The 14,397-nt window shown below is 38.8% G+C and overlaps 1 protein-coding gene across 1 annotated transcript; it reads right to left on the bottom strand.

The window, feature by feature from the left end:
- Nucleotides 1–752: 752 nt before the first annotated feature.
- LOC131226920 (probable WRKY transcription factor 9) lies at nt 753–3,399 on the bottom strand. The gene is made up of 5 exons (XM_058222624.1): nt 3,147–3,399; nt 2,889–3,026; nt 2,490–2,810; nt 2,292–2,405; nt 753–1,590 (listed from the first exon to the last, which is right to left on the bottom strand). Exons 1-5 carry the CDS (start codon nt 3,324–3,326, stop codon nt 865–867), a joined length of 1,479 nt encoding a protein of 492 aa, XP_058078607.1. The 5' UTR covers nt 3,327–3,399; the 3' UTR covers nt 753–864.
- Between the last annotated feature and the right edge of the window lie 10,998 nt (nt 3,400–14,397).

Consider the following 14,397-nt stretch of genomic DNA (forward strand, 5'->3'; position numbering starts at 1 on the left):
GTCATTCCTACTAGGATGAACTAAAATCATAAAAATTAGCCTGATTCAAAATTTCTGTGGCCCTACGCATCTTTCAACGGTACATTTTCGATATTCTGCCGTGTGGCTCACTTGAGTCTTGGATTTGCGTCAGTTTTGAGCCCATGTCCTAATATGATCTGAAAAAAGGAATGGAAGGAGTGGATTTCTGGCAAACAACACGATGGGCCCCACTTTTCTTCCTGTCGCAGGAAGTTCCGGCTATCGCAGGAAATCCGCGTCCGAACCCCTCGTCTTCCTTTTGCATCCAAAAATTAGCCCCCATCCAAACATCTATACTCACGTGATGTGGCCCATCTGAGTCTTGGAATAGACTGCTTCGAGAGGTGTCCATTCATCTCGACAGGCCACATCTTCTGAATCGATCGGGTGGATATAAAAAAAAAAAAAAAAAAAAAACATTGAGGCCCACATGGAACATCTAGTAGGTTTTAAATGGCAGGGATCCCCATCCAAACTGTTCCCTGCGGTGTGATTCACCTGCATTTTGGATCAGTCTTGTTTTTGAGTACGTAAAATAAAAATAGGGGACACACATGATGGATGGATTGGATATCATGAAAACATCACAGTGGGCCCCACACATTCAAACCTACAAAGCTTTGAAGTGGCTCCAGCCTCAAAGGTTTTAAATGGTCTTTGTAAGCTGTAAACCTGCTCTCCTTTTTCATTATTGAGTGATCATAATAAATCTACGAAATTCCAGAACGGTCATGTAATTGTATTTGAATCTAACAAGGGTCCTGTGTATCACATGGACATGAGCACATGAAGCTACGTACCCAAACAATGGAAATCCAAATCCCAGTGACATGGATTCCATGATCACTGCAAATGCCGAACCGGCTTCTCCGACAGCGAAGACATGGATTCCACCACCCATCTGTTGCTACTCGTACCACCACTCTCACCATCCTTAATTGCCAAAGATGAGCCACTTGCCTGATTTGCCTGGCCTTCCTTATTGATGAATGAGGTTATCGCCGCAGCAACGGCGACTGCGAAGTTCGGGTCTGAAGTGATTCCACTCATGTTTTCCGATAATGACTTCTCTTCTTCACTATTCCACGGTCTCTTATCTTTCCCACTACCACTGGAGAAGTGATTATTCGGGACGTCGCTTGCACTTGCATTGGTGCTGGCACTGGAATAGCTTGTGGTGTTGTGCATCCAAGGGTGCTCAAATTTGAACATAGAAGGTGGCATGTTGGGGGCCGCAAATTGTTGCGGTTGAAGTTGATTTTTATTGTGGGATAGATTGAGAACAACCCCTCTTGATGGATCAGCGGAGTTGATGATGGTATTAATGGAGGATGTATAGGAAGAATGTGCGCTCATCAGATGTGGGTTAGGATATGATAAGCGTGTTTGGACGTTATTGTCGATGTCATTTGACACAGGAGGAGCTGAACCATCCCCAGATAGTAACATGAAAGCGGCTGCCGCGCTTGTGGTTGAAGCCATGGCAGTTGCACCGACTGGCAATGGATGGTTATGTGTGCCTTCATAGGTTGTTATAAGTATTGACATGTCCTCCATGCATCTTTGGACCTGTAAAACATGAAGAAGGGAAGAAAATTAATTAGACCTTGACTAATAGATGATGATGATTGATCTAGTCTAATTTTTTTCATTAATGTGTAGCAATCAGATTCTCCACTTGCTGGACCTATCTTTGATGAGCAATCTTGTCAGTCAATTTCTGCAAGCCACTGTCTGGATGGTTCAGGATCATCTAATCAGCTACATGATTTTCTTTGTATCTTTAATGAACAATCTTGTCAATCAATTTCTACAGGCCACTGACTGGACAGTTTGGGATAATCCAATCCGCATGATTTCTTCCTATCTTTAATAAACAATCTTATCAATCAATTTCTGCAAGCCACTGACTGGACGGCTTGAATCATCCAATCGGCAAGAATTTTTCCAGGATACCTATCAAGATTGTACTGGACCCATTGGAGGGTCCAAATATCTGATGTCGATGCCAACTACTCCAAATACAACTATGTGCAAAGGTTCCAATGCATAAACCAAAACTCATTATCTTTCATGTATGGTTTGCATGGTTTAAACTAAATGCACCAATTATTTTAAAAGAATTTACATGAAAATCCCATGCTAGAAAGAAATCCAAAATTATCTTTTGAGAGGGATTACATGGTTTGCATTTAGATGGAAGAATTCAAAAATAAAAATTAGGCAAAGGAAATATCTATACATGAAAATATCCATTTGGGTTCTCTCACCTGTTTTCTAACTGGACATCCTGGCGCCACCGTGCATCGATAGTAAGCTCTCGGGCATGGATTTCCTTTTGCAATCTTCTGACCGTATTTTCGCCATTGGCATCCATCATTCATCTGTATAGCGATTTTTCATTTTTCATTTCTGTTTCTTCACAATTCAAATACACTATAAATTTCACCATGCATGATTGAACTTACAGTGGGTGCTTGACATCTAGCCCTGACTGAAACACGCGCTTTTCGATTCGCCGCAGGCGAAGAACCAGTGTGGTTCGTGAATCCAGACAATTCACTCTTGTGTATGCTACTGTCAATCGTAGTCGCACATGTTTTCATCTCTTCCCTTTTCTCTTCTCTCTCATAATGGTCTACATGGGTTTGTAACCTTAATGATAATCCCAACTCCTTGGCTTCTTTATTCTCATAGACTTGAGATGGAGATTGGTTTTTAACATCGATGCTTTCTTGGGTTATTTTCGATTCATCGTTGCTGCCGAGCGAGAGAAAGATCCGATGGTCCTAAAAGAAAACGATAATAAGCAAAAGTACTGAAAAGAAATAATGGCAGTTGGTAATGGGAATTGAAGAGAGAATTACATTCTCATGGCCATGTTTTTGAACGACTGCGAATTTCATTTGAAGATCGTAATAGTCTTTCATGGTTTGCTCCACCACCTTTCTCAACACTCTGTTTTCTTCCTTCATTCGATCCATCTCCATTTGTAAAACGCATAGCTGTGGTAGATTTACATGTTAGAGAGAGAGAGAGAGAGAGAGAGAGAGAGAGAGAGAGAGAGAGAGAGAGAGAGAGAGAGATTGTTGGGTTTTGATGATTATCATGGATTATTAATATACCTCATCTGTCTTCAAATTTTCATGCATGGATTCTTCTGATGAAGCTTCTTCCTCCTCTTCTTCTTCTTCATTATCATAATCTTTGTTATCTTCTCTTTGGTCTTTTTCTCCTTCTTCTTCAACTACAACATCTTCTCCTTCTTCATCAGCTATCTTCAAAGAAAGATCTATTTGCATCATCTCCTCTTTCCTTGCCTCCTCCAATGAAAGGTTGAAATCTCTCCCTCTCTCTCTCTCTAAATGCTGCTTTTGAGGCACCGAAGTCAATTCCCTCGTCTATAAGACGTATATTACATACACAAGGAGGCATCTAAGTCTTGACTTTACTCGATTATTTAAATAAATCACAATCAATGCACGACCCTCACGCCTTCTCCACACCAGCACCCTTCTAAATTACCTAAATACCTTTCCTTTATTCCCTCTATCTCTCCTCTCAAAATCCCACTGCATGGGTATCTTTGTCATTTGTAGTTAGGGTTTTAGTCAACTTAAGAGAATTTTGAGGGCAAGTCGAGATCATTACATACTCCGCTGGACTATTCTGGATCATCACAATATCAACCATACAAATGGTATAACGTGCACGTAAATCCAAACCACTCAATTTGTGGGCCCTGATTGTAGATAGGACGTGGACCCCAAAATCAGTTTTGATTTTTGGGCCATGTCCGATCCTCGATTGGGCCCACTAATTTGATTGCATGGATTACTGTAGATGTATGCCACGTGTATGGTGTACGTACGCATGTGCATGATCACCGTACTCTACTAGAGTATATTACACTTTTGTTCACATGGCCATAAAAATCTCGGAACTAAGGTTTGTTATTTGATACTCTGGTTTCGTGTGACGCTTGATAAGCCGTCACTTGGAAATTGTACAGGTGGCCTAATTAACTCAAGTTAGACCGACGAAATTGTGAAACCTACAGTCGCTACATTACAGTCCAAAAATCGGATTGATGAACAATCCTAGCCTCTGATTTGTGGACACTGATATTTTTCATTTTTAACCGTCCGATAAGTGTCCACCTTTCTGATAACCAGATAATCTAATAACTATAATTTTTAGTTCATAGTACATCTAAGTTGGTACACCCAAATTGGATGGTTTAATTTGAATTATAATATGGAAAGTATACAATGTTTGAGTAATTTCTAAGTGCCTGTGTATCATCCATCACACTCTGCCAGAGTACCAAAGTTTATCTCTGCGAAAGAAAAAATAAGTAAGGAATCGTAACTTCTCATGGTCATGGATTACAATCCCTGTACGAAATCACAAAACAAGAGCCATAGGATCATCGGCTCTTTAAAATGTCAACTAGAAAGGCTCTCTAGTTTCTTGGGCTAATAAAAAGGTATTAAAAAAGAGAGATGCTTCGGTGCTCTGAGAGAACCATAAGTTATGGTGCTCCTAGTTGCATAATTTTATTTGGACAGTCCGATCGGTCGATCTGAACCGTCCATTAAGTTCAGAACACATTTCATGGGGTACCATCCAAAAATCTCACTGATAAAATGATCCAATCTGTCCTCAATTTGGCCTTATTTTCTCTCAGTAGACGTCAACTGATTGAATGGTCGTTACATCATTTCAGTGTAATCTTAGATTAATTGACTTATCTGAAATGGGCCCCATAATTTGAACGGTTTAATTCGGGTCATGTGAAAAGCTTCATATCTGTCAGAGTTTTTCTTTTAAAAGATTACATCTCCTACCACGCCTTACTTAATTTGAAGGCATGGATATACAACTTTGATATTTCCCTGCGTCCAATGATAATAGTGCAGCACTAGTTCTCTTTGTATTTTATTATTATTATTATTTTTAAAGGAGAAGTACATGACATACATGGATGAAATCAGTTTTGGGTTCGGGGGCATTTTCGGAAAGGTCTGCATTGAAAGCTTTTAAGGGAGTGGATTAGCTGTTAGCCGGGTAACACACTAGAAGGTGTTAAGCTAGCCGTGTAGGGCCCACTCTGATGTATTTGTTGTATATCCATGCCGTTCATCTGTTTTTAAATCTTAATTAAGGACGAGGTCCAAAACCTTAAGAAAATCCAAATCTCAAGTAGACCAAGCAACAATGAATGACCATACTTTTTTACTAATCAACATGTAACACCCTATACTCGAGTGTTATTCTGAAAATCTAATTCGGTATAAACACATGTCTAATTTATCTAAACGTTTACCTCCATTTTATTATAAATTTGGCCATTATAAATAATCTTCATCCATAGGCTAAGTTATTCATCTATTGATTTTCAAGATGGACTATCACATTATTAGGTAAATCTATTTTAAGATTTCAAATTCCTAAATAAATAGATGTATCAGTTCTTAATCATTTTTGAGACTTGGACTGCCAATTTCATCATTCATCGTACCCACAATCCTCAATCTAATAACCCACCACCTAATCATCACCATCGGGTCATCTAATCACCAAATCTACTGTTGATTTCCACTTAAACAAGTCCCAAGGCTCTCTTGATAATTGATGTTCAGATTTAGTGTCAATCCAACTGTCGAATATTCCTGAATCAACAATAAAATTTAAAAATTCACCATTCATCAAGTTCTTAACTCACCATACAATGATCCACCGCTCAATCACGCATATTTTTCCACCGGGATACTAAATCAAACATTACTGAGCCCCCAAAATAGTTGTAACCTCTAACTCTATGGACAAATAGTTTAGCACCAATCTAATTGTAGGAATATGATTTAGAATCAATAATTAATTTCAAATTTTACATTGTGTGGCCCACCTAAGTTACGGATTTACCTTATAATTAGTATTACATCATAATAGTAGTATTGGAGCCTAATGAACGGTGTTGATCACATCAAATACATCACACTGGCCCACACATGTGACCCGTGTGTACTTCCACGGAGCATAGAACTTTGTGGTCGGTCAGCCAGGTTTGATCCGACTCATACCCGAAGAGGAAAAATCCTCTCCTTTTTCTAGCTCGCGCAGTGGTTTAAACGGCCTAAGCCCATGAGATCATCCGTGGCCCTCCATCCTATCATGTCTAAACGATCTGAACTGTCAATTAGATGCAACACTCGAGTTTGACCAAAAGCTTGTGGGTCTCGCACGTGAGTGCACAGTTACGTGTGCACAATCGCATGTGCAAATGGAATGTTGCGCACAAGTAAATTTCTAGAAATGGAAGTCTGGTTCTTCGATGAGTTGGCACTCTGTGTGAGCTTCTCTCCTTCCATCCCAACCCTCCAATATAGTTAATCTCGACCATTCATTCAAACTTCAATTCGATTTAGGAGCCCACCTTGATGTGAATAATCCCATCAATGGGGCACACCATCAATGTTAACTGTCCATAATGTGGAGCTTACCTTTGATGTAGATTATCCATTATCTATGCCCCACCATCATGTGGAGAGATGGGAAAGAAAATGAGGGGAGGAAGATGGTAAGACATCCAACTGAATAAAATTTTAATTACTAAATAAACAATTCTTCTTTAGATAGTTAAAATGTAAAACTCTTATCTCTAAAATAGTAAATATTAAACCAGACCATTATCAAACAACTTAATATTAATTTTTTTTTAAAAAAAAACTTACTTTTTCGGACCTAAGCAAACAAGCTCTTATTTATGGAAATGCCCAAAGCCTCCTTAGATTGCTCACCAAAATAATTAGGTAAAGAACAATAGTCTACACTTGGATAAGAAAAACATCCAATGACGGAATAGATAAGAACTTTAAATAATAATCTATACGTCACAGGAAAGTCATAATACATACGTTTCGTGAACCAAACATTGGTCTTATTTTATTATTTAATTATCTAATTAGTGGACATTTATTAGACAGTTGCCAAATGAAAAATATCCAACGGTCCTCTTCAACAAACAAGCGTTCACTAATTAGAGGTTCTGATTGTGTTGAACAATCTGATTTTGTAGTTATGACTTGGAGGCAGAGGGCACCATGGAATTAGTTTGTGTTGATGCATGCTATGTTGTACAATTTATGAATTCCAGCATATCAAGCATTAAGTATAGCATAATTATACAATTTAGATTCCCATTTTGAGTTTGGACCTGTGGATTGAGAACCTAATGGCATGTTAGTATGAATGAAATCATGATGAAAATGGAAATTGTTTTCCACTTACAAGATAGGTGGACTCTTTGGATACATTAATCTTACCTATTATTGGAATTCTCCAGCCGAGTAAATAAGGTCACAGTTGTACAATGAGATTAGGTCTTCGTGGTAGCTTGTATTTAGAATTTATTAGAATTCAAATTATAATTACAGTGGTATCAATGTGATTCTGAATTATTAGTTGTATTTGACAACTTGTAATTCCAATGCACTGGAATTCAAAATTTATGTATAGATGCCTATAATAGGAATGCACTGAAATTCTTTAGCATGTGCACAAGTACCTGAATTTAATTAACTAAATTAGTTTTAATATCCGAATTAGCACACATATGTGATTTTGACAAAACAATTGTAATAAGCTCATTAAAATATATACTTTGGCAAAATTTTACAAAATTCCAAGCCTCAAGTGGGCCACCGGGATAAGATTCACAAATGAGTAATTCACCCATGTTTTTTAACCATCTATTTACGTGGCCAACGTTTGAACAATTTAGATCATTCTACATATATGATTTTAATATTGTAGCTGATAATTGAATTATTTTTTAGTATCATTAGTGTGCCACATATATAACGGAATAGTAACCTAGCATGAGATTTCAACATACACAAAAATTATGAAATTTAAATACCTCTTACTCCATTTATCTCCGGCGGCCATTTGTTTTCTAATTTTCACTAAAAATGCATAGTAAATGGGTCATTATTAGCCCTTATGCAGGTTAAATATTTGTGAGTATTTATGTCTCAAAAATTAATTTTTTTAAAAAAGGACTAACTTAAATTTATGGGCCCCACCATGATATATGTGAGATCCATGCCGTTCATCTATTTAATCGGAATATTTTAGGGTATGAGCAAAAAAATAAGGTAGATCCAAAGCTCAAGAAACCCACACCACAAGAAATAGTAGTTGTAAAACTTCTACTATTGAAATGTTTTTTCTTCCAAGAGTCCATAAGTTTGTTTATTTGTCATCTAACATGTTGATAAGATCACACACATACAAACATATATTAAGGGAAAAGAAAATTATCAGTTTGACCCAAAACTTTTAAGGCCCTCAATTTTATATATTTTTATTTTTAACATGGAAATTCAATTCTCACTGCTTCTTGTGATGTGGTCCACTTAAGCTTTAGATCCTACTCATTTTTGGGCTCATGCCCTAAAATCAGCTAGCAAAATGGATGGATGGTCTGAACAAGCCATACGCATCACAGTAGGCTCCACATAAAATTTACATCCCACCGTAATTTTAGTGGTAAAAAGGTAAAATGTCAAGCATGCCATGAGAACAGTATTGGAATTATGGTTGAAAATAATTAATACCTAATTTTCATGTATTTACCATAGTAAATTAGAAAACAAGAAGCCCCCAAAAAGTACAACACACCGTGCAAAAAGCAACCATTAATGTTCCATTTACCCTTTGCCAAATGACCCGAAAGGATTCTCATTCTTGGAATCCTATTTCCTGCACCAAATTTGGACGGTTGATGAATGTTCCTTAAGGGTTCGGCTATTTTCAACGGTTTTTACACGGTGGGTCTTGTACGTCAGTGACATTTGCCACGTGTGAGAGTCATCTAAAAAAAAGTGTGCTTGATCAAATTGACTAAGCTCGGGCGACGGGGTGAAGGAAAATGATTTAATATCATGGGACAAAGATCAAAGGGCCCTTCATCTACTTTTTTGACCAAGCACCTCTTCTTATTATTTTTACTCCAACCCGCTCCCCAAATCTACTAAATAGTACAATCCACCCACTGCTGTTAAGGTAAATGTCTAAGAAATATTATTATTATTATTTTGATTTATTACAAGTATACATGAGGAACACGGCGTGCGTAAAACATACAAGCTTCGTTGGGTCCACCATTTTCTCATATATGAAATCCACTCCATCGATCAAGTGAGGAACCTTATATTCACGATACATACAAATAATCAGTCAATAAAAAAAATCCAGATGGACCACATCAACGGAAATCATGTAAATTGTAGCTAAAAGATTTAAAGTTCGAACATTATGGATTGCTTGAGTTTTAGATCGGGCTGATTTTCTCGAATTCTCTCTGGACGATTATTGCGTATGGAGTAACTCACTACGCTATATCACATTGAGTAAACTCTGTGGGGGCCACCATGATGTATGTGTATTATCCATGCCGTCCATCCATTTTTTCAGCTAGTTTTAGTTCATGAACTGAAAATAGAAGCATATTCAAAGCTCAAATGGGCCACATCATAGGAAACGGTAGGAATTGAATGTCTATTATTTAAAACTTCTCGGGAGCCACAGAAGTTTTTAATCAATCTGATATCTGTATTTTTCCTTCGTCCATGTTTGTGTGGCCTCGTGAATAGGTTGGATGACAAATAAACATCATTGTAGGCCTTAGGAAGGTTTCAACGGTAGACATTATCCCCACCGTTTCATGTGGTGTGGTCCATTAGAGCTTTTTATATGTTTCAATTTTCGGCAAATGCCCTAAAATGAGCTGAAAAAATAAGTGGATGCCATGGATAATACACACACATCACGGTGGGCCCGACATACGCTGTAGCACAGTGAGCTGCTCATTACGCAGTCCCGTCCCTTCTCTCCATGCTGATCTTGCCATGACGTAAGATACACATCATGGTAGTCCCACACAGAAACCCATGGTTGAAACCATCTAAAGAGTCCTCTAAGAATGAAATTGGGATGCCTGAAAAATCAGACCAATTCATGTCGCCACCATGTGACCCTGGATGATTTTGGGTGGTCGTCCATTTTTTTTATACCTTGATTAAGAAAGAATGGTGGGCAATTTTGGAAAAAATAAAACTAAAAGGAAGTAACGGAATAGTTGTTGGGCTTTAAGGAGCATTTTGTTAAATGGTGGGGTTTTCCCTAATAAAAAAATAAATAGGGGGCATCTAAGTCCCAAAACATGAAAGTAGAGGTTTTTGGTCTTTATCCATGTTTTTTTAACCTCCTTTTGATTAATGAAGCGACGTTATGTGAACGTAGACTAGGAGCAAGCGTCGCCGCAGCCACTTATTGCGTTGGGGGTTTTCACATATAAAAAGCCCCCAGTCTAGTGGGAGAACTTTCAGTGTCCACATGGGAAAGGATTGGCTACTCCCCCTGCCACCAGCCCCGTGGCTGATGGTCGGTGCGATGTGGGCCCCATCATGATGTATGTGTTTCATCCATTCCGTTCATTCATTTTTAAAGATAATTTTAGGGCTTTATGCCAAAAATGAGAGGGATATAAATATCACGTGGACCACACCACAGAAAAAAAATGATTAGATATACACCATTAAAATCCTCCTAAGGCCCAATGTTTATTTGACATCCAATGTGTTTATTAGGTCATACAGACCCAGATGAAGGGATAAAACAAAGATCATCTTGATCCAAAACTTTTATGGCCCCCAAAAAATTTTTAATGGTTGAAAATCATTCAACACCGTGGTCCACTTGAGATTTTAATATATCTCATTTTTGGTATAATACCATAAAATTATCTATAAAAATATATGGACGGCATGGATGAAACACATACATCATTGTGGGGCCCACGGAGCACCGACCATCAGCCATTGGCTGGTGGCAGGGGAAGTAGCCAATCCGTTTCCAGTCCACGTAAACAAAGGCGCAGCTAGGGTCCTGATGCACCCAGTTCGTACAATTGGGGGCCATTTTTAAATTATCCACGTTCTTGATCTCATCGGCCCCTCCACAGATCTGGGATGCCCTAAACGGTATGGGTGACTGTGGGTTTGATCAGATCAACTGTCTGGATCTGATCGATGGTCCACAACAGAGTCCTATGTCCGAGTGGGTTAGATCAGATCAACGGTCTGGATCGACCGAAAATAGGCCCCACATGTAGTACAGGTGCTGATGTACCACGACCCTATGATTACTCTACTCATCTGAAAAAAATAAAAACTACTAAAGAAAGTACCTATACCACCCAAGTCTTCTGTGATGATCCCAACCACGTCAACGTCATAGCAGTTCCTCGATCGAGACTTTGCCTTCTTTCTTTTTCGTTTTGTTTATGTACCTAAGCTTAATCTCCACCGTCTGTCACCCCATTGGGTCCACATCCATAAATGGTCCACGATTGGAACCGTTCATCTTCCAGTAATCATGCTTCAAGTATGACTACGATCCCTAACTCCGATTTTCGGAGTTGCATGTACGCGATTGAAGGTTTTCTTTTCAGTATTCCACATTTATCTACCCAGTGATGACTATGATCATCCGTTCATAATAATTTTTTTCTGGAGGTCCACCTAGCATAGCGTTCGTGTGGACGGTTCCGATCATTATACCTTCTCAGCACGGGGTCCAGTTGAGGGACGTATGCTGATAGTACTTGTCGCGACACAGGGAAAACGAACTCCTACACAAATATATAGTGAGAGACTAGCCGTGCCTGTCTCTTGAAGAGTCATAGTAGCATATAACCTACATGTTAGGTGTGGAAAATTACGTGCTTGTGATACCGACCGTTGCTGTGTGGGTGGGTCATGACTCTGATAATCCTAGCAAAGTCTATTAATTGAATGGTTAGCATCATGCAATCGTTGTGAGTTTTGTGTTAGGCTCACAGGATCAACGGCTTGGATGTTGTACATTCAACAGACAAAAGTTATCAAGTTGGATGGTTAGGATCACTTGATCATTGCAAGTTTTTGGGTCACTGCCTGTTTATTCAGACGGAACCATCCAATCCCATGCATTCGACGTATGGAAAGTCTCGGAACGGATGGTTAAGATCTTCTACTCAACTGCAATAGGTTGTAGTTGGCACACCAAAAATGTACAAATTTAGATTGAGGAGCACCTGAAAATGTTGTCCATGAAGTAGGTAACACCGGAAGACTTCCCATTATTATATATAGAGAGAAATGTTCACACACAATTAGACAATTGAAATTGGTCCAACCAGCCGTGTCATATAACAGAGTAGTTAGTGTTAATAAATCTTTTCATATAATTGATGAAAAGTTGTTTGTTTGGGTGGGCCCCATTGTAGCATTAATATGAAATCCACCCAATCATTAGGTGAGTCAATGCATTTTAGACCCAGCGCAAAAATACGAGCCCCCTCCAAACTCTTTTCCTTGGTGTGGCCCACTTGAATTACTTATGTGCACGATTTTTGGGTCTTAGGCCTAACATTTGGTGTGGAAGCTAATGGTTGGAGTCGATTTTAGATGGTTATCAATGTGGGCCCTGTAAAAATTAAGGTTGGACGTTTCTCCCAAATGTTTCAATTGGTACGACCTACTTAAATCATTGATTTGCCTGATTTTTTGGATTCGAGCCCAACATGGCATTACACATCTAAATGACTGGAGTGGATCTCTCGAACACATCACAGTGAGCGCTTTCAAAAATGAAAGGTGGACGTCCATCGAACCATTGTGAGAAATTGACGACCGGGAAGACCCCTTTTGTTTCATCGAAATTCATGTTTTGTAATAGCTACGGTTATAATCCGTAGCTATAGATTTCAATGTGTCACATACACCCGGGAGCATTTTCGTCAGCAAGAATGGCTTAGTTTGAGAAAGTACAGTTTGGGAGCGCTTAAAAAAGAAGGCGGGTAAAAGGTTGGATGCACACTCGTCAATTTCTCTCTATGGAGAACAGTAACAAGTGGATGAGGTATTACCCCAGCAACACAAGCAGCGAGTGTTTCTCTAACAATACGGATCACCATGATATATGTACTATATATCTAGGCCGTCCATTAGTTTTAACAGATCATTTTAGTTCAGCTTCCTAAAAATGAGGCAGATCTAAATCTCAAGCGGACCACACCAGAGGAAACAGTGAATATTGAATGTCCACCATCGAAACATTCCTAGGGCCACAATGATGTTTATTTTCCATCCAACCTGTTCATAAGGTCACACAGGCCTGGATGAAGGGAAAACAAAAATATAAGCTGGATTCAAAACTTCTATGGCCCCAGTAAGTTTTCAATGGTAAGCTCTCAATTCACACTAATTTCTATGTTGTGGTCCACTTAAGCATTGGGTGTGCCTTATTTTTGGGCTCATACTCTAAAGTTATCTGGAAAAATTGGATGAACCGTGTGAATATAACAAATACATCCATTTTCTCGGATCCTTAGGCCATGAACAAAAAAAATCAAGTAGATAAAAATTATAGAGCGGCCCTACGAGGGTTTCAACGACCAGTGTCACTATCACCGCTGCTTCCACTCGTTTGATCCAATTGAGCCTTATATTTGCCCGAGTTTTTAGAATTTATCCTAAAATAATAAGAAAAAAGAGATGAACGGTGTGGATGAAACTAGTAGATCACGGTGGCCACTCAGGGCCCCTGTACGTTCCTAGTACCTAATCTGCGTTCCTGAGCAGCGATAGAGGCGTCCGTTTCTAATGGATGCGATTGCGGCCAAAGCTAAGTGGGCACACTGTGATGTTTGTGATAAGTCCACCCGTCCATCCAATTTTCCAATCCGCGCCCCATTACTATTGGGATGAACTAAAATTTTTTTTTTAAAAAAAATACAATGGTTCAAAACTTTTGTGGCCGTATGTATGGTTCAACGATGGAAGTTCAATCCTCACCTTTTCCTGTCCCATGGCCCACTCGAGTTTTGTTCCATGTCCCAATATGATCTAGAAAAACTGTTGGACGGGATAGATTTATCAAAAACATCGAGTTGGGGCCACTTATCTTACTTACAGCCGGATGCTTTGGGCTTCCGATTCCAACAGTACATGGGATTAATTAATAAAGGAGAGGGAGATTAAATGAAGAAAGAGAGAGAGAGAGAGAGAGAGAGAGAGAGAGAGAGAGCAGAGGACGAGAAAGCTTGTTATAAAAGAAAATTGAATATTTGGAGTTGTAAGCTTGTGATTTATTCCGGCGATCCATAGCATATCTAACAAATTCGATCCATTCAATATTTATGAATCCTCGTGAGCATATAAGCATGTGAAGCATATAAGATATTATTTTTCTGAATTTAATAGTAAGATATTCTTTTACAAGAAAATTTGGTTGTTAGAAATTCTTCCTAACAATTTATATTCT

This window comes from Magnolia sinica, chromosome 2, assembly GCF_029962835.1.
Source record: "Magnolia sinica isolate HGM2019 chromosome 2, MsV1, whole genome shotgun sequence".
Classification (NCBI taxonomy): domain Eukaryota; kingdom Viridiplantae; phylum Streptophyta; class Magnoliopsida; order Magnoliales; family Magnoliaceae; genus Magnolia; species Magnolia sinica.

What these genes read in the sequence shown, in the direction of transcription:
- LOC131226920 (XM_058222624.1), bottom strand. Translation starts at nt 3,326, where the DNA reads ATGATGCAAATAGATCTTTCTTTGAAGATAGCTGATGAAGAAGGAGAA. An exon ending in CTAGATGTCAAGCACCCACT is followed by an intron (nt 2,406 to 2,489) that starts GTAAGTTCAATC and finishes ATCGCTATACAG; the next exon opens with ATGAATGATGGATGCCAATG. An exon ending in GATGTCCAGTTAGAAAACAG is followed by an intron (nt 1,591 to 2,291) that starts GTGAGAGAACCC and finishes CATGTTTTACAG; the next exon opens with GTCCAAAGATGCATGGAGGA.